Source organism: Triticum aestivum, chromosome 6A (assembly GCF_018294505.1).
Source record: "Triticum aestivum cultivar Chinese Spring chromosome 6A, IWGSC CS RefSeq v2.1, whole genome shotgun sequence".
NCBI classification, from domain to species: Eukaryota; Viridiplantae; Streptophyta; class Magnoliopsida; order Poales; family Poaceae; genus Triticum; species Triticum aestivum.
This window is the reverse complement of record NC_057809.1, coordinates 17,504,057-17,530,181: the sequence shown is the minus strand read 5'-3', so window position 1 is coordinate 17,530,181 and position 26,125 is coordinate 17,504,057. Positions and strand designations below refer to the sequence as shown.

The 26,125-nt window shown below is 44.7% G+C and overlaps 1 protein-coding gene, 1 long non-coding RNA gene and 1 pseudogene across 2 annotated transcripts; 1 reads left to right on the top strand and 2 right to left on the bottom strand.

Annotated features, from left to right (window-relative positions):
* Positions 1–6,499: 6,499 nt before the first annotated feature.
* Positions 6,500–9,413, bottom strand: LOC123130034 (uncharacterized). Its single transcript, XR_006463726.1, has 5 exons — positions 9,326–9,413; positions 9,208–9,255; positions 8,855–9,024; positions 7,131–8,458; positions 6,500–6,832 (listed from the first exon to the last, which is right to left on the bottom strand). It is a non-coding gene; the product is annotated as an uncharacterized lncRNA (long non-coding RNA).
* Positions 9,414–17,225: 7,812 nt separating this feature from the next.
* Positions 17,226–21,318, top strand: LOC123131706 (cytosolic sulfotransferase 5-like; annotated as a pseudogene).
* Positions 21,319–24,205: 2,887 nt separating this feature from the next.
* LOC123129321 (2'-deoxymugineic-acid 2'-dioxygenase-like) lies at positions 24,206–24,970 on the bottom strand. Its single transcript, XM_044549534.1, has one exon. The coding sequence runs from the start codon at positions 24,968–24,970 to the stop codon at positions 24,206–24,208; it is 765 nt and encodes a 254-aa protein (XP_044405469.1).
* Between the last annotated feature and the right edge of the window lie 1,155 nt (positions 24,971–26,125).

Sequence of the window (26,125 nt, the reverse complement as noted above, 5' to 3'; positions counted from 1 at the left end):
TGTTCAGTTTGCTAGATTTCATTGTATTTTCCGTTCCATCATATTTCAGTTAGTACTAAGGTTATTTTTTTAGGGAACTCAGTTAGTACTGAGTTTACCGTTCGATGTCTATCATATACCACCATTTTCCATGTTATAAAAGACATGAAAGACCACAACCATATCGATCTGAAAAGAACATTAAAAAATGAGAAATAGTATGTATTCAGTGAAAGCAAAAATATTAATTCATGAATTAGTAAAAGTTATACCTGGGTGATGAAGTGCCCACCAGCATGGTGATTCTAAGTTGCTTTCTCAGCCTTGGGATGCAGGGTGCCTCTGTTCTGTTGCGTCTGCAGTGGTCAATAGATCTGGGCTGCTGTTGCTAATTTTTTTCCTGCTCAGTGACTTAAACTGAGGTAAGTTAACTTCCTTTTCCTGAACTCCATGATTGAAATAGAGAAGAACTTAAGGGACAAACAGGATTAATGTATGAAGATTAATAGGATTAATGTTTGTGTTGATGTGTGCTTTATATTTGTATGGATATGAATGAATTGGTATTAGGTTCAAATAGGATCGGTGGATACTCTAACTATCTCGGAAATATTGAGTTTACTTGATCAAAATTGGACGTTAAGATAGCTTGATTTTTTCACTGGGATTAGACTTACGTTTTACTCAGAAATTCCAGCTAACTCTCTCTCAAACAAAAGAAAAGTGAAGCTAATTTGTCTAATGTAAATTTTCTGCTGCACTTGTGCACAGAACTTATTCACCTGGTCTGTGACTGAGGAGTATCTCCATTTCATTTAACCGTCACAATCACAAATGCCAAATTTTCAACTCCTAGCAAGAAGAAAAGGAAGTTCACTTGGTTAAATGGAACCATGGAGAATGCCCATAGCAGGAGCCTAGGAGAATGCCGGTAGATGTTTGGTTTTGGTGCGCCGCCAAAAAAAGCTTGCTGATGGGATGCAAAGGCTAAGGTAATGAACTATTACACGTGAGGTAGAAGGCTATGCCTACTGTATTGCCAGCTAAAATATAACGCCTATTCCGTCAAAAAGAAAAATGTAATGCCTACCTGAGCCATCTTAGAACAATGACTGATGTTGATATTTTTAGTTCCAAACTTCAAAATGATAGCTATACTGTTCTGAATTTTTAGGATATCAGCAGTTGTTTGTATCTTTGAGTGTCTAATTCCAATCTGAAATCGAGATTGTTAACTTCTGATAAGCTGAAGGTAGTACTAATTGCCATCTTTATTTCCGCTTGACAAATAGAGATGAACTCCTTTCAAATTCGGGTTAGTTGAGTTGGGAGCTGTGTTGCAGTTATGCCTGATTATCTCCTGAAACCCGGATTTCAGTTTCTGATTCCCTGTGTTCCACTGGCGGTGACCATCAGGCCTCACCAGCATAATTTTGCGCATGATCAATGGTGTTCTGTTCTGATAGGGGAGTAGTGGTAGGAATTGTGGCAATGGAGCTTTTGGCTGGAAATCTGTTTGGTGCTCTGGCATTATGACCTAGAGGTGCTCCACTTGTAACAATCCTGAATTTGACTGAAACTATTGGTAGTTTGATGTTGTGTGCTCCATGCATTGGTGTTCTAATCTCTATCTATGATTTCCCATGTGGAAGAAGCTACAGTATGTAGATTTCAGAACCTGCAACCAGAAATACCATGTGTTTGAATACTGTATGTTTAATGTTCGATGACAGATGCGATGTTGTGCTGAGACGTATCCAGTAATAGCATTTTTACAGATTTAACATGCCGATGTATTTTCAATCAAGTCACAGCAAGTTCAGCTTAAACAGTACATGTGGGTGTGTGTGTGTGTGTGTGTGTCCAAGAGGCATAATTAAACTCGTCCAAAAGTATACATGCATGCATATATCGATCATGACAGGGCATGCATAATTAAACTCTCATTTTTACCGCACATTTTGATGGATGCATCAGGTGCTGTTACATGTTTGGTCCTACTGCTTTACCAAGACACTTGCTGAACTTGCTGATGAGATGCAAGGGTTGAGGTAATGTCAGGTAGTAATCTTGTACCGCCTACTGAAATGCTATGCCTAAGATGCATACTGCCTGAATCTTTTCAGGACAATGACTGCTGTTGATACTCTGTGCCTAACTTTAAAATCATAGACACACTGTTCTGAGTTTTTATGATACCAGCTGTAGTTTGTATATCTTTGAGTGGCTAATTTCAAACTGAAGTCGAGATTGTTAACCTCTCATAAGCTGTGGGTTCTAATCGCCATTTTTTATCCCCGTTTGACAAGTAGAGATGAACTCATTTCATCTTCGGATTAGTTGAGTTGGGAGCTATGTAGCAGTTACGCCTGATTTAACTCTGCACTCTGCTGTAATCATCTCCGGTCCCTGCTTTAGATTTCTGAATCGTGGTGTTCCACCGCAGCGGTGAGCTGGTTACCATAAGACCTCACTGTCAAAGTTTAGCCCATTGCCGATGGTTTTTTGTTTTGATTTGAGACGAGTGATAAGAATCATGACGATGGAGTTTTTGGCAGGAAATTTGCTTGGAGCTCTGGCAACACAATCTATAGGTGTGCATGCTCCACTTGTAATAGTCCTGGAAGCGACTGAATTTTTTGCTATTTCTGATACTGTCTACTCTGTGGACTGCAGTTCTGATCTCTATGCTTTCCCGTTGTAGAACCTTCCATGTGTTTGAATGATGTTAGCTTAGCATTGGATGATAAATGTGATGTTGTTTTTGTCAGTGTGAAACTCGATGGATAAGGTGTAGGTTCTAATCAGTATGTCTAGTTTGTATTATGGCAGGGGGTGCAATGTTGCAAGCTCAGGAGTTTGAAAAATGAGCCTAATTAGTCTGATGTAAATTTTCTGCTGCACTGGAGCATAATATAATATGGTGCAGACTATATTCTGTTTGGCGTCCCTATTCTTCAGTGGCATAGCTTGAAATAAGAAACATGCCTTGTGTCAAACCATATTTTAAATTTACAAGCTCGATTTTTCTTCTGCTGTTTTCTTATGCTTTGGTTTGTAAAACTAAATTGGGTAGGGCCAGAGTAGATAGAAGGTGCAATCTCAGCCATTTTTTCATATGCGTCAGTTTAGACTCTTCAGAGCTAGAGCTATTTTATCAATATTTTCCTTTACCATACCAACATGGAGTACAAAACCCTGTAAATTTAAGGTAGAAAGAGTAGAAATGACAGGGCATATTCTGTTCCTGTAAGCTGACCCGAAACAACTATAAACAGGTTCCAAAGAGCGACTAAGAACCTGATGAGCTACATTGTGTGCGATCCCATTTATTTCTCTAGATATATGGAACACCTGCGGCTGAAGATTTTGGGTAGTCCTGTAGAAATTAGCAAGAGATTCTCTAATCATCCAAGGAGTGGAATCTGCTGTTACATTCCTGTTCGCCGCCGCCTTGGCAAGAGAAAGATTGTCGATGAGAAACGTCGGCTGCTCGACTTGTAAGATCTGTGATGCTTTGGCAGCAAGAAGAAGAGCTTGTGCTTCTGCTTGTAGAGGTGACGAAGTTAGTGGTGCGGATGCTTGAATTTGAACTTGGATACTTCTATTGTCCTGCAAAAAATTGAGAAAAACTCCAATGCCCGTAGTTGCATCTCCATTTGATAAACCTGGAATTTTTGAACATTTGAAAGAAGCGTCAGAGAATATTTTGGCTCCTGAGATTAGAAGATCAGACCTAATGGTGCAGCCTTGTTGTAGCACCAAACTATTGTCCCTGTTAATATGAGCATGGAGAGTAGAATTAGGATTGTCAGGAGGAACCTCATGGACAGAGTTGCATTCAACCATAGCCAGTGCAGCAAGATGTACCTGATGAGGGAAAGTACATTTCCTAGCAAAAAGACAATCATTTCTTGATTTCCAAATGCACCATAAGAAGTTGAAAACGTTTGGGATCGATGCATAAGGGTGATTCATATTGAGCAAAGCATAAATAATATTTTGCATAGAATGATGATTCTCTGTAAGAAGATCTGTCCTAAGATACCAAGGATGAGCAAACCAAGATGCTCTCACAAACGGACATAGGAAAAAAAGATGCATTTCATCCTCATCTTGCGAACAACGACAACATGCTTTAGTAATATGCCTAGAAAAACGGCTAGCTCTGCAACCTGTAGGAAGAGCTTTTCTAAGAAGTCTCCATGCAAATGTTTGGACCCTTGGGACCATATGCTTTTGCTTCCAGACTTGATTAAGCAAATCTTTCACAAGGTGAGAAATCTGTGTAGGCTGATTTCTTGGTTGGCTTTGAATGTCCTGCAAGCACAGTTTGTAAGTACTTTTGGTGTTACACTTACCATTAGGCGTGAGATCCCAGCAAAGAATATCATCACAATCATCTTGAATGATCTTGGTTTGAGTAATAACAGAGGCTGTGGGTTCTTGAAAAAGAGAATAGATGAGAACATTGTTCCAGGCTTTCTGTCCTTGGAGCCAAAGATCTTTGACTTGAGCAGGACAAGTAAAGTTTGTAGGTTGAATAATGAGATGATTGTAGATATCAGTCCAAGCTGGGCACCAGGGAGTACTCCAAATGGAAATTTTTCCTTGAGTGATCTGATAGAAGGAGTGAGCTTTGAGTTTAGGGAGCATCCTGAGAATGGAGGACCAGAAGGCCGATTTTGGAGCGCTAGAGGTGGCAGTCCAAAAAGAAGAGTCCCAAAAATATTTGGACTTAAGAACAAGATGCAGATGTGAACTGGGAGAGTTGGCAATTCTCCAAGCAGAGGCTAGGATAAGACCTTGATTCATGGCTTGAAGGTTTCTTATTCCCAAGCCACCCTCTTTTTTTGACGTGCAGATGTCTTTCCAGGCCCTGAGACAAAGACTTCTAGTAGGATTATCTTCTCTGATTCCTGTCCACCAAAAGGTTCTAATGATAGCAGAAAGTTTGGCAATAAATTTCTTGGTGAACAAAATATTAGACATATAATAAACCGGAATGGCCGAAAAAACAGATCTAATGAGCTCCAATCTAGCCGCATGAGAAAGCATATTAGCCTTATAACAAGGAAGTTTAGCCATAAATTTATCCAGAACAAAATTGTAAGCAATAGTTCTATTCTTGGCAGGGAGAATCAAAGGGTGTCCTAGGTGGGTGAAGTTCTCATCCATGGCAGGAACAGGAAAGATGCTTTTAATATCTGAGACAACACATTGGTTAACCTGAGCACTGAAAAGTATGGAAGACTTGGACCAGTTTGGAGTCTGACCTGAAGAAGCGCAAAAATGGTGAATGATATGAGCCATGGTACGAGCTTCCTGCAAGCTAGCTTTTCCACACACCAGTAGATCATCTGCAAAAAGTAAGGAATGGACTGGAGGGCAATTTGGTCCAAGCATGATGCCTTCAAGATTGTTAGCAGCCATAGCATCATTGAGAGCAAGAGAAAGTTCATTGATAGCAAGCACAAAAAGATAGGGAGAAAGAGGACAACCCTGTTTTATACCCCTATCACTTTTAAATCTCTGAGTTGCTTGGCCATTAATGATGACAGAAAAAATTGGAGTAGAAATGCACGCATAGATAAGATTAATGAAGTGAGCATGCAACCCTTTACGTGAGAGAGCTGAAACGATAAAATTCCATTCAATACGATCGAAAGCTTTAGCAAGATCAATTTTAAGCATGAAGGCCTGTTGTTTCCAAGGATTAAGGGCAAATGAATGAGTGATTTCTTGCGTAATTATAATGTTATCACTAATTCTACGCCCTTCGATAAAAGCTTGCTGAGAGGAGTTAATATAATACCTTGAAAAATGCAGACAAGTCGAAACCTGTGTCACAGTCAATTAAATGGGATACTACTCCATTGGCGTTCACTTGAATCTGTATTAGCGGTTGGGGCGCGCCCATGGCACGCCGCCTCAGAGAAAGCTGGGCGCTGCCAGGTTGAGCGCGCCCCTTTCACGTTATTGCATGGTTCTGACTCGAAAAGTAACAAGTACTCCCTCCGTCCCATAATATAAGAACGTTTTTGACACTAGTGTAGTGTGAAAAGCGTTCTTATATTTTGGAACAGAGGGAGTACACAACAATGAAAACAGGAGATAAAGAGAACAGCCTTAGGAGTCATAGATATTATTTATATGTCCTTATAGTTTACATCACCAATGACACAAATGACAGTGGTTCAAAAGCAACGCAAGCGGCACAAAAGCGGAGGCACAATCAATCAACTTCATGGGAGCCAACGTTCAGCTGACTGCTCCCTCGTCTCTTTCCTGCATGAGCGCCTCTATCTGCGCGGACCTTGGCGAGGAGAAACAGCAGGCTTCCATGAACTATGCACCGTTGCTCGCTGCTTTCCATCCTGGTGCACGTACTCAACAATGCAATGACAGACAAACATTCTCAAAGATTGAGCGAACAGAGGCTAGGTGTAATGGGAATTATGAAACTGAAACCACCGAGCACACACACCTGACTCCGCCGCAGGCCTCGGTACATCCTCCCGTCAGCTGCCGCCTTTCTTGCCGAGCTTGTCATAGAATGAGGTGTCAATAATTAAGATGCACTCGAATCTCCTCATCGCTAAGGCGATCACAAGAGAAAGTAGTCTGAGAACCATTCAAATGCTGCTTGAGAAGCATAACTAAAGTATAAACATGTCATATCGAAAAGCAAAGCTTCGGAAGAACTGCAGTCCCACCAGAGAAACAAAACAGATCTGCCATTTTAGAGAGAGGCACGAGGACGTCGTCAAGGCCGAGAAGCTCAGCATCTTTTCCTGTCCTACCAAGGGCTGCAGGTACTGAGCGGGTACGCCGTCGCCGCCTTGTACAGTGCCTGGTATGTTGAGAGAAGCATGAAGCTTATTTCTGCGGCATAGGTCAAACCAAATTATAATGGATCTATATAGCTGCCATGCACTCCAGAATTCAGAATTTAAGTACTCATTGTTAAATTAATGTCAAATCAAACAAGGAAAAATCATCGACAAACCAACAGTATATTCTTCTAAGAACCAGACCATGCATAAATCTTAATGCAGAGCAAAATACTAAAATAATAATACAAAATGATCAAGGCAGTGCTGAACATAACTGAAAAAGAAACAGGTTTACCACCGAGCACAAAGGTGTACCTTCATAGATATCGGGCTTGCTTGTCAACATGAGAAGAGATGCGGTGATAAACAACATTTGCTCCTCTAGTGGACTTGCTATGCTTAGTGTGGATCTTCTACTTTAAGAGGGGAATCAAGAGGCAATGCCAGTGAACAGGGCATGGACAGAACATAGAATCCAGTCTGACCTATTAGAAAACAGAGAGTTTATCCTTAACATCAGTATGAATTAGGCGCAACTCTGGCCAACGGCGGTGAATCTGATTGATTGATGTAAAGAAACATGCCAAGCGGGAAACTAAACATTATTCACAAATGACTTAACCACAAATTCTGTGATACTTGCCAAACTATGAAATCGTATGTGTAACAATAGTATACAACAATGAAAAATTGAAAATATTGCCCCAGTTTCGCTGACACAGTGCCGCATCAGTTAACCAGCTGGTCCGGCCAGAAATGCATGCAGACTAGAAATAACAGCAGTCTAATAATCTTACAGCATCATCTCTTGACCGCCACACCTTGTTCTAACCAACCTAGGCCTGTTTGATGCATGCTTACCAAGACAGAAACATGCCAATAAAAGAGACCCCACATTGTTTTATCTTTAGCCTTACAAGACATGCCAATAAAATATGCCGAACTTCAGATGAGCAAAAAAAAAAAAAACTACCACATCTCCCTACTTTTCAACATGGTACCCCATGGCCATTGCCCTACGCTCTCGATTCCAAGGAAAAGGTACTCTTCTTCCTAGGGCCCTAAAAGAACATGCACCGTAAGCTTGACCTTTGCGCCTCGAATCAAAATATACATATGCAAAAATAAGGATGCCGACTTACAAAAGAATTACTTTACACTGAATTTGGCATTAACTTATGTGCCATATCGTCCGATAAAAAATAGAAGAGCATGCAGTACTTCTGTAAAGCAAGTTCCGTCCAGTTCCTGAGCAAAATGATGCATTCTAAGTACTTCTATCATTCTGTGTACTTGTTTAACAGTTGAGTATACAGTTTATGTAAAGTATAGCCAGACCATACTAAGATTAATCTTGGATGAAGGATGTGAGGAGCCAAGAAATGCCTGTTGTGTAATGTACTTACCATCAGGATGCCCAACGCCTTGAGATCACTTTATATAATAAACTCTATATAAAACAAACTCTATATAATAAACTATCAATTAAAGACCTGCATACCAATAGGGAGATAGACAAGCAAAAGAAGTTTAGAAGAGAAAATAACACCTGCCTCTGGTCTTTCCATACTTAGTCATGCTTTAGAACTGGTAAAATAAGTGTTGCATCCTATTATCTTACCAATTGCAACAACATTAAATATCTGCAAAAGCACCAAAGACTGAAATTAACAGATGGGTCTACGTTACTGAAACTCAATATCACTCTTAGGAAAATAATTACCAGTGCCTGCTGCTCAAGCAATTGGCATGATATAATTAGGCAAGCACATAAATACATACTCCATTAGAATATTAAACTTCAGAAGAATCTATTTTTTGGTTAAATAAGCAACAACAATCATGGCAAAACATGCTATCGAGAGGAATTGTCTTAAATAATATTTAGCAATCACAGTAAGGATCGGAAGGGTGAGACAAATGAGAGTGCCTGCATACAACTATCCTTTGATGGTCCAAGAAGAGAAGCTATAACAGCAAGGCACTGGAAGAAAGAGGAAGAAAAAACCAGGAAGAAAGAAGTGCATGTGTACATGTACATGTGCCGTGCTTCTCCTGTTGATGCGTTTCTTGTTCGTTGGGTCAACGGACGGCGACGCTAGAGCAGGACGGAGCCGGTTGTCTCTGTTTCCCATGGTGCTTATGCCAAGGGAGACACACTTTCAGACTCCCAATGAGGTCTCATCTTCAAGCACATCACCAGCACTCACTGAATTTCCATCGAACGAAACGTGGTGAGAACTAAGTACAGTCACAACACAATCATAGCTAAAAATAGAGAGTTGTGGAACAATTTGAGTGGGCTGTTGGTAGAATATGACACTGGAACCAACTTAGATGTAATGTGTATTGATTTTATCACGGGTAGCAGACAAGCAAAGAGTGGTTGTACCTGAATTCTAAACTGGCAACCTGCACATACGTGTTACTCTAATTTATTCTGAACACAGAAACAACTTTAGATTTTGCTACATATGTATGCATCATCTCTAGATTGGAAACAGAGTTACCTGTAATGGGTTGGTTAGTGAAGAAGAAAGCTCACTCTGTGTCAAGGTGGTGCCATGCATGCCGCAAACGCGGGATCTGGAGTGCGACCTGTTCAGAGGCGTTTAAACTTAGAGAGAACCATGACAGGAAACAAAAATCGCACTACCTAGCATACATGGGGAGGGGGCGTGGGGGCGCACCTTGACGATCTCCATGGCGTCCCGAGAAGAAGCTCCTCCTCAGCAGTCAGCACCTCCGTCGCGGATCTATGGAGAAGAGGGGGTCCTGGACGAGCTCCTATCCCGACGGCAAGATGGGGATCTGCGACGGTGTCCTGGTCAACGCCGTCACCTCGTCTCCAACTCGCGCTGGTCGCGCCCGCCCAGATTTTGAACCACCGCCCACCGGTTCTCCAGATCATGCCCCGCCACTGCGCCCTCTTCGCCCGGCTCTGCCCGTGACAGCCGCCATGTCCGGGCCGCCGTCGACCGCTGCTGCTCCTCCACTGCGAGCTGCCGCAGCTCTCTGCCGGTCGGTCTTCGCTGCTGCTCCTCCACTGCGAGCCGCCGCAGCTCTCTGCCGGTCGTCGCTGCCACGAGGCCGTCGGCCATAGCTGCTCCTCCAGCACCCACACCTCGCTGCGAAGGGCGAGAAGCAGGTCTCAGGAGGGCGCAGTGGACGGGACTGGAGCAGCAGGGTTGGTGGCGGTGGCCGCGCAGGCGGAACCCTAACCACCGGTCCCGGTGGGAAAAATGAGACGAGAGAGAGGAGCTGCGTGGGATGAAAAGATCTGCTCTATCTTTCTTTCTTCCCACCCACGTACGACGGTTTTGTCTCGCACTCTCCTCCGAGACATCCCCTCGTTCCATTGGCCAAGGGCATGTCCAGCCGCGCCCCCAACAAGGACTCCTCAGGCGATTTTGCCATGCCGATGTTAAAAAAGGCCCCAGTCGCGTCCTCAGAAGGCCGTTTTTCGCCGGCTCGGGCCAAAACTGGTGCTGGCGGACCCAGGCCGAACCCGGCGCCTTGGGGGGCGCTTGGGGAGCCGGCGCAAACGAAAAAGGCGCGTGGGCCCGCCCTGGAGGCGACCCGAGGGCTTTTTCCCACCGTTTGTTGATGCTTTTCCTCGCATCTCTCCCGCTCGCTCGCCTTCCTCCCGCCATTCTCCCCTTTTCTCCCGCCAAACCCCCTCCCGCTCGCCTTCCTCCCGCCATTCTCCCTTTTTCTCCCGCCAAACCCCCTCCCACTCGCCTTCCAGTCGCCGCCATGCCGCCGAAGAAGTACGCCATGCCGCGCGCGGCGGCAAACGCGACTGGCGCCGTGGTCCAGCCGAAGCAGAGGAAGCCGAGGGCGCCGCCATCGAAGCCGCCGGGCCTGTCGAACGCCGAGTGGAGGGTGGAAGTTCAGCGGCGCGAAGCAGTCACTGCCGACAGGCGGAACAGGGCCATCGCCAAGAAGGCCCGCGACAACGCGGCGCTCTTGGCGGCGTCTTCCTCATCGGTCGACCAGGCGGGGATGAATCCACCCGTCGTCAGCCATGCCCAGTACGCGCCCTGGGGACAGCAAGGCGCCGGATCTCCATGGGGTTCATCGTCGCCCGGCTACGCCGACGGCGACGCGCACGGTGGGTTCAACCCAAACGTGACCTTCCCTCATGGTCACCCCGCTACGACGACGCGCACGGTGGGTTCAACCCAAATGGTGACGCGCACGGTGGGTTCAACCCAAACGGCGACGCGCACGCGAACTCTGTTTTTTGTAACGCCAGACTACATCCGATCGCCGGATTTGCGGCGTCTTTTGTGAGCGGGAACGACCAAGTTTAAATTTCCTGCATCCTGGGGCTGGCGCGTGGGGGCGTGACTGGGCGCTAGGTCGCCCCCAGGGGCCGAACTAGCACCGGCACGCCTCCAGGCCACTCTATTCAGGCGTCCTGGGGGGCCGAACGGCTGGAGATGCCCTAAGACGCACAGTCCTTTGCCCATCTGGACACACCGACAGATCGCCCATGCCGCGTTTTTTTGTCTCGTAGTTGATCCTACATGGATAGCGCGAGCGGGCGCTCCTTCCGCGCACGTTAATGCTTCTCGATGTAAATATAATATGTGGTGCAATACCTATTTCTGTCTATGAAATATATTTTGATATCTATGAAATTTTCCGTCTATAAAGTAAAATGAACATATATGTCAAATGAAATGTTTTGACTAATAGAAATGTTCCACTTGTAAAATAAAGTGTTTTTTCTATTTACAATTATTTCCATACAAATAGTTTTTTATTCTATAAAATTTTCTCAGGACATATTTTGATGTCTAAGGAAATAATCTGCATATGTGAAAAAGTTAAAATAATTATTCTGTTAGATAAAAATGTACCATATGAAATATTAATTGATTTTTTGAGGGATATGAACTATTAATTGATGAAACATACTTTTTCTAAAAAATAATAAAATACTAGCATTGATATAAAAATATCAATTAGTGAATGAAACATCTCCATTTTATAAGTAGGGTTAAACATAAAAATATTATTTTATTTTTTAGGTAAAAATACAAATTTGATAAACATAAAGCAAAAAATAATCTAGAAATGGAGGAGAAGATATTATTATATTTTTGTAAAATGTGAACAAATAAGGAAAAGAAAAGCAGAAGCTAGGAAAAGTTAGAAAATGGATAACCAAGAAAACAATTAAATAAATTGAGAAAGTAAAAACAAAGTTGAATGAAAACAAAAATGACAGGATGAAAATCCTAGCTAATGATGATGGCGAGTGGGACCCGTCGAAGGTGAAGTTGTTGGCTTCAAGGCTTATGTGGTAATGATGATAGTGGGACCGATGTCGGAGACGCGGCATTGGTTGCGGTAGTCGGCTCTTCTTCGGCGTGTCCGCAGGATTACCTTGGCTTGTTGTTGTTGTGAAGTCGAAGCTGCGGTGGCGGGGTCCCGGCGGTGCACGATGACGAGCAACATGTGGTTCGTTCTGTGATCTTCCGCGGTGCCAGCCGTGCCTAGTTCTTCTTAGTTCTTTGTCAGAGTCGGAGCTGCGATGTCTGGTCATAGGTGGCTGAGTTTCGGTGCAGATCTTCATATAACTCTACACGACCTCTTCAGTGTGGGTTGGGTCAATGATCGCCTACGGTGAAGTAGGAGTCGTTTGCTCAGGGTTTAGGGATGACGATGATGCCTCTAGGGGAGAAGTGATGACGATGATGCATGTGTGTTGTCTCGACGAGGCTCTCTCTGGAGTGGTGTGTGTGGAGTATCCTGTGTACGCCGCACAGCGGTTTGTGATGGTTTTCGCCCGGTTTCCATAATTAGTTGGGCAATTCTCTTCTACTTAATTAATAGATGAGGCAAATCTTTTTGTCCCCGTTTACAAAAAAAAACCAAGCTAACTAAAAGTGGGATGTGAAATGTCCTTATTCCTTGCAGTGAGGAGGGGGTGGGGGAGGGGGCACATTCTCGAACCATCTAACCCAAAGGAGAACAAGCAATGATGATGCGGCAACTCAAGATCATCATAGTCGTCAAAACAACAGTCTATGACATTGTCTATTATTTTACTTATGTACATCAAAGAAAATTTTCACTACATTCTAATAATTATATCATTAGACAAAAAATTATACAATACTTTTCTTACATAAATAAAAAACTAATTCCGAGAAGAAAGTATCTATTGGTGAAAAATATTCCCCGTCTTTATATTAATGCAAAAGAAAAAGATGATAGTCTTTCTTAATATATATTCATTGTTTCAGGAAAAAAATTTATGTATATAAAATAAAATGTTTACAGTGGTCGTAAAGATTATTTCATCAGATTAAAAATATTACTTATAAATGAGCTAACTATTCCATGAAACATATTTTTTGAAAAAATTAAAATAGTAATTTTGAAAACATAATTTCCGTTAGATACCAAGTTTTTCTCCATTTTTATAAGCAGCGTCAAAGGAAAAAGAAAGTACTGCACATTTGTTTGTAAATAAAAATAAAAGGTAAAACAAAAATGTGGATAATTAAATAAAAATGTGGAGGAGACATAGGGAAAGTAAATAAAAATATAACTATGAAAAGGGAAGAAAATGGATTTTGCTTTTTTTAGGCAAAAATGGATTTAGCTTTTTTTTAGCAAAGGTAGATAGGCTTTAGTCAATGTCGATAATGTTTACATGGAGTGCCCAACCAAATGTCAAAATTAGAAGCTCTGGATTCAAAAGTAAAATTACAAGACTTACATGGATTTTGCTTAGAACAAGGGAAGAAAAATGGATGAGAAAAATGAACGCCTGTCCAGTACAGCCCACGCACACAGACCAAAAGAAGTCCTACTTATAATCTATAACAAGCAAACGACTACGTCATGCATGTACTTCCTACTACATGTTGGTACTCTGCCTGGAGATATGTTACTGTTCTGCCTAGCATGTCTAGTTTGTCTGGAAATAGATTACCTTGAGGGTTCACAGCTGAAATATTTCTAAAATTGAAATTTAAACCATTACTTGTGTCTATGTATATACTTGTGTCTATGTATACCTACCTGGAAACACAGCTAGCCACCACATGAAGAAATTAACGAACAAAACAGAAATAAATTGAGGCAAAAGGAAGGGTGGAAGGACGGGAAGCTAAATTCTTACTAGCAGCTAAAAGCAATAGTTTGCATGCACTTGGGCTAACCTGGAGATGGAATACCTGCTGCTGTTGCAGGGGAAGCCAAGGAGATGAATCGTATATGGAAGAGAGAGTGAGACCCAGCAACCTCGGCTGGAGGTTCCGAATCCTTCACACTACTTGCTCGTGACAAATATCTGGAAGAATGAGGCTTGTCCACCCGCAACCTCGGCTCATCTCCTTGTGTTTGCAGCAGAAGCTTTGTTCCTATCGAGAAAGGATCCCATCCAGCTCGCAGCTTGTTCCTTTGCACTTGTAAGCACCTTGATTGTTAGTGATTGAATTTACATTTTTTAATTATGTTATTTTTCTCCTTTAATAATCCAGCAGCCGGCTTAACCTTTGGACATACTATATATATGTAGCTTCATGGAAGTTAGGGAGCCAATATGAAATTAAGATTTTGACCACGTTGTCTCTCCTATCATCATCATCATCATCATCGCCGGAGTCCGGCGAGAGGATTCAGAACCACCCGCCAGCCCGGATCACCACTCTGTCCGGGTGTGCCAGAGCTAACCGTTGCCTACCTAGCATTGTTACACTCCAAAAGGCAAATCATCTGATTGTGTGTGGAATAGAAAAGGGAAAGTTTTGAATTTTGTGGTGCCCTGTTGCTAAATACTACATGCGAACTTGTGCATACTGAAATGCTGCTCTAGTTTATACTCCCTCCGTTTTTATTTACTATATACAGGGGACGGATATACAAATGTTGTTGTCTTTAGAATAAGTTTCCAAATGACCCTACTACTATGTTTTTGCAATTGTGGCATTGGTTATTGTTGCTGGCCGGTTTGCATAATGGTGAGGACTAGAAAATAAACAGCTAGCGGCTGTTGTTGCCGACCTACTCCGCCAGGAGCAGGAAACGCGCCCGGCCAATCATGGGTGGGCGAGGTCAAGGAGGACCTCATGAATTGCGTTAAAAGAGGCTGACAAGGACACCGTCGTTGCCGTTGCAAATTTACTCCCTGGGGAGCTATAGGTGGGCCGTCTGCAGACGAGGGAGAAGAGAGGAGATGAACAAGGATGAATCGACAAAGTTGGAGGGGGGTTTGGTGCAATTTACGCTGGGTCCGACCTGCCTAGCCTTTCTGGTCTGACGCGACGAACATGCCCATGACTCCTCCTACCCGCCCTAGATTTGGTTGGTTATGAGAGGTGCCAGTCAGCTCGGATGGATAGGACCAGTATGACGTGTTTGTCTAGGTCAGGTTTTTAACCGGTCAGTGATCGGGGCATATGCTCATGCGTTTGGGCCGGTTTGAACTCCCCGGTTGTAGATGCTCTCGGTAGGTATAAACAGAAAAACCTATATGACGCACGTTGGGTCAGGTTGTCAAGCAATCGCACAGGGGTTCACATGGGAGCGATGAGCTAAGCCGGCCATTTCAGCGATTCATCGATCCTGGTTTTAAGGACATTCCAGGCGGTCCCTAGCATGTTTTCTCCGGTTTTGGGAACCTTCTAGGAGGTTCCTGAACTGTTTTTTTGTTTGTATTTATTTCTTGGTTCTTTTCGCCCATTTTTGTTCTTTTTATTTTTCTTTCCATTTTTGTTTTAATTTTTCATTATTTTAAAAAATGTTTGTATGTTTCAAAATCGTTTCTAATTTTCCAAAAAAAAGTCCTTTAAAAGTTATTTAGGAGTTTAAAAAAATGTCCATGTTTCCAAAAATTGTTCAGGTTTTCATGCTCGATTTCTGCTTCACTCTTTTGCTAGTTGGCCAGCCCAGTCGGAGCAGCCTGTGCGTTTCTCCGACAGTCTGCCGCAATAAGCGGCATATAGTAGCTCCCGGTATAGTGAGGGGTGCATTCGCATCCGGTGCACCATGGTATTTCCAGTGGTCACCACGGTATGCTTATGTATGTATACGTTAGTCTAGTCTTTGTGTGTGCATATATTTTTGAAACAGAAGTACTGTGCAGACGATACTTGGCACACGATGTCGCATGGCAGTCGTGATCAACGGTTGCGGCCTGTGGAAATTATAGGATGATTGAATATTTGTGTTGTTCTGATATAACCCTCGTAGGGATATATATAGAGTACATGAGGAGTAGAGGCTTGAAGTACAAGACAAGTTACATGTTGTTTAAACATATTCTATCTCTATCTCCTAATCTCTAACTTAAACCCAATATATATTCTAACATTCCCCCTCAGTCGTAGCGTGAGTGAAGCGGACGATGACGACTGAATTTGAACTCTTGTGCTTCCGTCGCCTTCTCCGCCACGCCATCATCAACTGCGTCGGCACCTAGGGCGGTGACTGCGTCCCCTTCTGGTATGAGTTGCTGTAGACGTAGCCATTAATGTCGAGACAGCCGATCATGGTGATGTAGCCGTGGTCGAGGTAGTCGTGGTTGATGGTGTGGTCGTCGTGGATGATGAAGCCGCACAAAGCCGGAGGCGCAAAAAAAATGCGCTATGACAGAGCTGCAGACGTGGACGATACACCTTGCGGATGTCAGAGGGTGCCGTCGGCGATGAGTCCACCGGTTTTGCCAAGACCAGAGGAAGCCCATTGAGCACACATCGGTTTTGCCAGAACCGTGTGGCCTTGTAGGGTCGCCATTGTAGTGACGCCGTGTCGATGCAGTCGTGCTGTCGTGGATGACGCGGTCGATGCCATCGTCGTGACGCGGTCATCGCCGTCGTCAAGGTCGCGTCTTGCAGAAAAATCTGTCAGAGGACGCTAGGTGTCTATCTTGTGGACGAGGTGGCGGCGGTGTGTTGACGTTGATGGTGATGAAGACCACATTGATGAAGACATTGGCGATGAGGTGTCGGCGATGGCGTTGTAGCGACGTGTCGACGATAATGTATCGCTTGAAGGCGTCCCTCGCGGCGACCAAATGTCGATGCCGTGTCGTGCCGGAGAAGTCGATGAAGAATTGCGTCGCTTTCCACACCGGCCTGGCATGTGGATGAAGCATATTGATGTCGCTTCTCGAAGATGTACTCGACGAAGTTCTATATGACGGTGTGGTCGTACAACTCGGTGTTGACGTCGGGCTCGACGAAGAATAACTATGCAGATGGCGTGTCGATGTAGGGTGCTTGGGGCGCCCGCAGCTGATGCTGGCATAGTGCCCTCCCGTGATCCGAGACAAACTCTTGTGTCGTCTGTGTGCGCAGGAGGCCGGTTGGAGGTGCAGCGAGTTCAAGGATTGCATCTGGTCGCAGCCGAAAACCCTAGGTAATTAGCATCGATGCCTACCTTGCTTCTTGGTATCTGCTCATCAGACATCCACTTGCACTTACTCCTACGACCGGTTTGTAATAGGCACAAGATGGCCCATGTAGCAGAGAAAAAACACGAGCGTAGCTGCCTTGCTGATGCGCTGCCGGCGACGAACGGTGCCAACAACCTCGCCGAGCTCATCCCGTCGCTTGCCCGTCGAGAAGCGGTTACTGCTGCCGCCCGCCGGCTCGCAGAGGCGACAGTACCGTGGGTACTGGTCCCCGGAGTGGCACCTGTCGGCCCTGGCGGCTGTCCGTGACCACTTCGAGCCCAATCCAACGGACATCTTCCTGGTGAGCTGCCCCAAGTCCGGTACCACCTGGCTTAAATCATTGGCCTTCGCCACCATGCATCGTGATGTCCAGTTGTCCACCCGCCGTCCAGCCGCGAGCACCCTCTCTTGTACAAAAACCCACATGGCTGCGTCAAATTCATCCACGCAATCTATACCGGTCGACGTTGCGCGGGGCATCGTCGAGGCGTAGCCTTCGCCGCGCATCTTCGGCACCCACTTCCCCTTGTCCTTGCTGCCGGAGCACATCAGCGGTGATGGCAGCGGGTGCCGGATCGTCTACATCTGCCGGGACCCCAAGGGCGTGGTCGTCTCGTGGTGGTGGCTCATGCGCACCTACGTCCCAAACCCCGAGCAGCTCCAGTTCAAGGAGGTGTTCGATTTATTGGCGCCACGCCCTCGAGCATTGGGAGGAGAGCCGGAGAAGGCCCGACAAGGTGCTGTTCCTCAAGTATGAGGAGCTGCTGCGAGACCCGCATGGTAATCTTAGGAGGCTGGCGGAGTTTTTGGGGTGCCCCTTCTCTGAGGCGGAGGAGAAAGCCGGTGTCATGGATGCCATCTTGGAGCTCTGTAGCCTGGACAAGCTAAAGAAGCTGGAGGTGAACCAGATCGGCAACAAGTGGAAGGACGGACCCGTGATGGACCATTCCTTCTTCAGGAAGGGGGTGTCCGGTGACTGGATCAACACCATGACGCCGGAGATGGCGGCACGGCTCGATGCAATCGTCCAACAAGCACTGCAAGGCACTGGATTTGGCTTTGGCATCTCCACGCAACAGTAATATAATCAATCATGTATTCCTACACCGTATCTCCTGCAGCTGGTAGCCCTGGAGGAACTGTGAAGGCATTCTATACCGTCATGATGCATATATCCAATGTGCCTCAGCTCGGGTGTTTTGTTTTTCCTTTTTGTATATAAGCCGATTCATCGGTATCAATGCTTGGCTTGTTTGGCATTGTTGTTAAATAATCAATAATATATGTATCAGTGTGTGCATGTTGGCGTTAGAAAAGAGCATCCACATCCAGTAGTATCTGACATATAAATTCAGTTCTTTCTCCACACTGATCCACATTCAGTAATCAGCTTGTTTCTTACAGTCAGTTCTTCTTTACTTGTATTCTACTGCAGTTAATAAACTGAACATGTATCTTCGGTTCATTCTATTTACTTCATTTTTTCATGAAGACCATAACAAAAAAAATCCGACCATGCTCCCTCAGCAGGAGCAGCAAAACTCGTGGCGTCACACTGGCACTGACGTCTTCCTTGCCAGAAGCAGTCGAACCAAGGCGAATGATGCAGCCCAGCCCAGGAAGCATCGCTGAAATTAATTGTTGCTATCCTGATACTGTCTGCTCCGTGGGCTGCTGTTCTGATCTCTATGATTTCGAAGTGCTGAAGCTACAATATGTGCACGTCAAAACAGAAATTCAGAGTGTTTGAATGATGTCAGTCTAGCATTATATAGATGATAAATGGGATGATGTTGTTTCTGTTAATGTGAAACTTCGATCGATCGATGGGGTGTAAGTTTGAATTAATGCAACTATCTAGTCTGTCTTAAAACCATTGACAATGCTCAAGATTTGACGAGGGCTCTGATGAACAACGCAAGGGAAATATTAATAACCATCAGGCATGACCGGCAAATGTTGAGTTAAATTTGTCTTTTGACACGAGCGTAATCTGTTTTCTGAACAAAGTGAAATTGTTTTTGTAAACGAGTGAAATATGTGTTCCGGAATAAGTGAGACCAGTGTTTCAAAATGAGAGAATTTAGTTTTTTTGAAATGAGTGAAATCACCTTTTCGAAATGAGCGAAACCAGTTCTCTGAAATGACTCGAGTATGTGTTTTGATACGAGCGAAATCAATGTTTTAAAATGAATAAAATTAGTTTTCCAATATGAGTTAAATCTATTTTAGAACGAGTTAAATTTGTATTTCCGAATGACTCAAATTTGTTTTCTTAATTGTGATATCAGTTTTTTAAACAAAGTGGAGCGAGTTTACAAAAGATGATGGTCAGGTGGTGCCAGACTATTATAGAGATGTATTTCAGTTCACAAAAGATTTCTTAATTTATTAGTCAAAGGACAGCGTGCATCTTAACGTTGAAATGGACGGCAGATGCTTCATCGGTACATACCGGTTCCGATAAATTTACTTATTCGGCCCAAAACCCTCTTCAGATCGGCAGAGCCGAGGCCGGGCATACGAGAGATTAAAATTGAGAGAGAGAGAGGACGCAAAAAAAAACTCACGAAGTTGTAAGGCCCACGAGAGACCAAAAGTTGCATCGTAGGAAACATCGGCCCAGCCCACACGCACTCACTGTTAGGTGTGACACGCACTCGCCGTCGCAAACTTGCAACTCCCATCGGAAATATCTTCCTCGCCGCCGCCGCCGCCGCCGCCTGCGCCATGCTCCAACTCCGGCACCGCATCGTGTCCCATATCCGCTCCTCCTCCTCCACATCTGCCATCTCCCCACTCCACCGGCTCCTCTCTGCGGCGGCGGCCGCTGCCCCCATTTCCCCGAGCCAAGGATTCGCCGTTGAGGACTACCTCGTCGACGCCTGCGGCCTCACCCGGCCCCAAGCCCTCAAGGCCTCCAAGAAGCTCTCCCACCTCAACTCCCCCGCCAAGCCCGACGCCGTCCTCGCCTTCCTCGCCGGCCTCGGCCTCTCCGGCGCCGACGCCGCCGCCGTCGTCGCCAAAGACCCGCTCTTCCTCTGCGCCGGCGTGGAGAGAACATTGGCCCCCGTCGTCGACGGCCTCGCCGGCCTCGGCCTGTCGCGCCCTGAGATCGCCCGCCTCGTCTCGCTTGTCCACAGCCGCTTCCGCCGCAGATCCATAGTCCCCAAGCTGGAGTACTACCTGCCCCTCTTCGGCTCCTTCCACAGCTTCCTCCGGGCGTCCCAGCGCGCATGCTACCTTCTCTCATCGGACCTCGACAAGGTGGTCAAGCCCAATGTCATGTTCCTGCGGGAATGCGGGCTAGCTGATTGCGACATTACCAAGCTGTGCATCTCTGAGCCGAGGTTGCTCGGCAACAAACTGGAACGCGTCCAGGCAATGGTGGCGCGCGCCGAAGGTCTGGGCGTGCCCCGTGGCTCGGGGATGTTCAAGGTTGCGATACAGGCTGTCGCATTCCTCAGCGAGGAGAAGATCGCCAACAAAGTGGACTACCTGAAGAAGACGTTCGGTTGGTCGGATGCTGAGGTGGTCGTTGCTTTGTCTATGGCTCCAATGCTGCTCAACAGGTCAAAGGACATCCTGCAGCGCAGGTTCGAGTTCCTTGTCTCTGAGGTGGGCTTGCAACCGGGGTACATTGCTCATCGGCCGGTATTCCTCTATTATAGCCTGGAGGGCCGGATCAAGCCCCGGTGCTATGTTCTAAAGTTTCTCAAGGAAAACAGATTGCTCGATCGCGACTGGAGCTTCTATACTGCAGTCACTAGGCCTGAGAAGTATTTCATAAAGAAGTGCATATGCCCTTACAAGGAATCTGTACCACACCTTGCTGAAGAGTATGCGGCAGCTTGCAGAGGGGAAATGCCAAGTAATTTCAGATTTACTTGAACCAGAAAAGGGCTAAGGAAATCGGTTGCTTGTGTATGGCGCAACAGAGTTTTCACTCTATACCAAGCTGGTACTCCCTGTTTTGGTGATCTTTGCCAAACTAGATGTTGGTTATTTTCTGTAGTATGCCTGTTACATGGCAGTTTGGTCATTGCTAAATGCTAACTTCTATGAAACTGATAATTATATTCCTGAACCCTGATATGTTGATGTTGCCATTCCTTGGATCATATGATGTGTTTAGTGATGGCATTGACACCTTACACCCGCTGTTCATTATAAAATAAAAGTGGCAAATTGATGTGGCATATTAGCCGGTCCTCCAGGCTATAACGTAAAAGTGGAAAATTGATGTAGCATATGAGCTGGCCCTCAAGACTATAATAAAACAGTTTTGGCATTGGCACCTTACTGAAAACTATGCGGTGGCTTGCAGAGGGGAAATTGATGTGGCATATGCCGTCGCAAAAACAGTCTTGGCATTGACACCTTACACCCGCTGTTCATTATAACATAAAATAAGTGGCAAATTTATGTGTTTAGTGATGTAATTATGTGTTTTGATTGTGTCTAATGATGCAAGAGGGGTAACTACCCCCCTCTACTGTTCCTTGCTAATATATATCATTTTCTGGAGATCAATGGTCAAACATTTTCATTGTTAAATCGCATGAAAGATCACTGCTATTTTGATCCGAAAATGAAGAGAAAACTGCAGCAATTACTTCTTTTGTGTATAAACTGCAAATGGTTACAGCAGGGCTGATAGGCAAGATGAACAATATAGTATACGCTCATTGGAAACTAAAAATTTACACTAATGTTCATGAGTGGCTATATAATTCCTGAAGGTTGCTTCACGTTAATCTCAGGACATGATACGATGAAAGCAATGATTCACTAGAGCAGATAGATTTGGTTCCAAGCAAGTAGTGAGGTTACAACAGATAAATTAATTTTGCTTTTAAGTAGTGCATGACGCAGATAAAGGCCAGGTACAAGGAGCAAGCCTGCTTGTCCTTCCAATGCTAGGTTGGGGCAGGCTAAGATGGCAAGCTTGATTTGTAATCACAAGATGTCTCTGAATATTAAATCATTAAACATGAAACGATTAAGCTGGCCCTGGCAAGGAACATGGCTAATCAGACGCCGTCTGCATGGGAAGACAAGGCCGTGATGTCCTCTGCCTAATTGAAGGTGCTGGATGAGGTTAGCCCTCAATCATTTCATACGATGTAGGAGTATGATCCATTGTTCTAGCCTCCAGTATCGTGCAAGGCCGTGTTGTTATGCCAAATTTTTGTGGATGATGTGTTGCCAGGTAATTGGGATGTGCCGGCATTCGTTCCATCTTCAGATACATGGACACTGGCCAAAACAGGTGCCAAGATGGTGCTCAGGTATACCACACTGTCCTTCTACCAAGAAGCCTATGTAGCCTCAAACTTGGTTTACTCCTCATTTTTGAGAATTATCCCTCATTTTATCAGCTTGATTTGATCTTTTGTTAGTAAGAAATCCATGCATTTTAATGTGACTTAGATATGCTTCTTCCAGTCATTAGTTGATTTCATTTTATTAGTTAATTTCATGCCTTGTAGATAGCTGTTCATAGCTGCAGAATTGCTGAGTTTTCCATCTACTCCCTCTGTTCCATAATAAGTGTCATGGTTTTAGTTCAAACTAAAACCATGTCATGTGGAGATTGATATTGCCATGGTTATATTTTGCCTCTGTTTTATGTTGTTCTGTTTTCTGCTTACCATCTTGTTTACAGATTCTTCGTTAGTGCTCCTTTGTACTGCTATCTTGCGCTTTGGTTGTCAGATTTAGGCTGTTTGTGATTTGGCAACAAAGTTCCATGGTGTTGCTTAATTTGCCCATCATTTTTTCTTTTGTTTTCCATACAGGTTAATTGGGGTACAGCTAGACACATAACTGTCGGAAGTAAAGTACTGTTCTAGTTGCTGCCATAGTGACGTCGCTGCGTAGGTGATGGTCACAGTACAAAAGACGGTAGGTTTGTGAACCATGTAATATCCTAACAGCCGAACTGGCTAATCCATGCATTTCAGAAAAACCTTCATGAAATTTTCCTTTTATAATTATTGTGTCGATGCTGTGTGCATCATTATATTTTGAGCTTCATTTAGAAGCATGGAAGATTTGGAAGGCATATGTGTGATGACTGCTTTATCAATGTATTGAAAGGTTGGAGTCCAGTATCTTTGAAGAGCAGAGTTTTGCTATTTGCATGATCTTACTTATGTAAACCTTGGACACTACCCTGGAGTTTCCTTAACTTAAGTATGCATAATTTGCTGAGTTCTACGACCTTACTCTTATTTGAATTTTAATTGGTGATGTCATTATTTGAAGCCAAGCTTCAGCTTACTTAAATGGTAGAGAGGACGTACTGTTCCTTTAGAACCATAGCAGAGCATAATATGGTTTCTATAAACAGGTTCTACGCATGGTCTTTTACTGCACTAAACAGGTTCACTCTGACTAAACAGGTTCTACAAACGGTCTTTTACTGCACTTGACTGAAGAAGGTGTTCCGATATATGCTGCACTTGAGGTGAGTTGTGTTCTCAGGTTTACATTGGAATAGACCAAATTTATATAATAGTATGGCCGCATAACTGTTTTTGTTAGGCACGACAGTGCAGTAGTTGATGTATTTTGGGTTGATTATAAAAATCTAAAATATGGTTTACTTTGGCACCAGGATGGAATTATTGGTAATATCAGTTGATTACTTTGAACTGTGGGATGGTAATTTAAATTACTGTCAACATTCATTGTTTTACAGGATGTAGTCTCTTTTGAATTTATTAAGGAGACAGTACATTTAGGGGTACAAAGTTCCAAACTCAGGAGGTTCGAGGATCCATAAACCGATGACCCAAACAACAGAAAGAAACTCAGGAGGTTCTAAGATCCATAAACTGATCCGAACACAAATAAACAGAACCCACACACAACAACAACCAAAATTTTATTTCCCTTCTTTGTTTATTTCGTGCCCTCTGCATGGCAGCAGCAGATGTCGTGCAGTTTGTCACTCATCATCAAGCTAGTCATGGTTGATCTTGAAGGACTGGAGCACTTCCTCCCTGCTAGCGTCGGCCGCGTCATATGCTTCCATGAATTCGCTGAAAGCAAGTTCCCTGTACTTGGCTGGATTCATCGCCTCGTCCACCATCTCTGACGCCGGTCTGATGCGGCACCCGTCCGTGGGGTGCACGTGTGTGGCCACCGACATCCTCGCCACGGCGGAGTTGGTGACGGCGCGGTGGTCCACGCTGGCCAGCACCCCGTTGGTGACGATCTCCATCTGGTGGCCAAAGTTGATGACGAATGCGCCAGGGACGGGGTGGACGAGGAGCCACCTGTCACCGTGCCTTGCCTGGAGCCCAGCGACGTCAGCCTGGGAAAGCACGGTGAGGAGGTGGCGGTCGCAGTGCGCGAGCAGGCCCATCGTGAGGGTTGGGTCCGGGCAGGGCGGGTAGTAGTTGATGCTCATGTGCGTGTCGCCGCGGCTGAGGTTGCCGCTGAAGAAGGTGCCGTCGAGGCCCAGCCCCTCGGCGATCAGACAGAGGATGGTCTGGGCCAGCTCGTGCACCGCCGCAGAGTACTCGACGAGGCTTGGCGTGAAGTTCACCAGCTTGGACGGCCAATGGCGCGCGTTCTGGTTGGAGGCCGGGTAGCCGCGGAACTTGATGTAGTCGTGCCAGTACCGGGTCTCGCCACTGTCGTAGAAGGTGCTGAAGCTTCTATCATAATGCTGGTATTCAACTGTAGTAGTGTCTCCTGACCCCTTTTCAGAAACAGACGCCATGTGTACATAGGTTTTAGCAGAGCATCTCCAACCGGACTTAGCAAATCTGGGACTCTAAATGTCTAACCAGTCAATCCTCAAATCTCCTCTGCCACAACCGGATACCTCATTATTGAACCATCAAATCCACACAATTACATACAATGTAAACCTAGTCTAAATCTTGGCTGGTGCTCATTCGCCTTGAAGTCATTGTTCCGTCCGCGTCTGTCCGGAGGCCATTAGGCTGGTCGTAATGATAGTATCATAGCTAGTATCATACATACCAACTAGACAATTTTGATGAGGTGTCATAACATTAAATGAAGAAAGAGAGGATGGAGTATCATATCATAATACCGTATCATAATAAATGTTATACTACTTTGTGTCATGCATGGCAATAAATAGAGCACTACATGATACTAATATATGATATTATGCATTAGAGATGTAGTATCATACACTAGTATCATATGCATGATACTAGTATATGATACTCCCCATTACAACCAGCCTTAGACCCGCAAAGTGAAGGTCCATTTGCCGGTGGGGTAAAGTAGGACATGGGACATGGACTGTCCCACACATGAGACACCAGGCACCACCATCTTCCATACCCTACTCTTCCTCGTCGGGGCATGTGGCCTCAGTGTAGCCGATCAAGGTGAGGTCCACGATAGACCCCTCGTTGTCGGAGCTCGACACCCCTACGAGTGCCCTATCTTTGCACGCAGGATTTTTTTTTCACGATTTCTGAAAAAAATGACCCAATTCTTTTTACTAAAATTTGGAGTAGATCTCACGTGAGTGCCCTCTAACATGGGTGCCACTTCAATCGTTAGGTGACCAGTTTTTCAGTGCGGTAAGGTGTTTTGTTTTTGGCATTGTGACCAAGGCACATAATACTTAGAAAAATTTAGGATGAAATTACCCTAGGCTAATTCGTTGATTAAGTAAAAGTAAATCATTTAGCTAGGAAAGCAAGAGATACACACAATCGGAATAGAGATACTTTATTTTTCACAAAGAGAGATATATGCAATCAGGGGAGAGATATTTTTCTTTTATCAAAAAACTTATCCACCTTATATAAAGTAATGGAGTGTATTTCAAAAGATTTTTGTTTGGAGAAAAAGTTTTTTTATAACACGACATATATTTCAAAAGAGGATT

Excerpts from the sequence above, each read along its gene's own strand:
- LOC123129321 (XM_044549534.1), bottom strand. The coding sequence starts at position 24,970 with ATGGCGTCTGTTTCTGAAAAGGGGTCAGGAGACACTACTACAGTTGAA.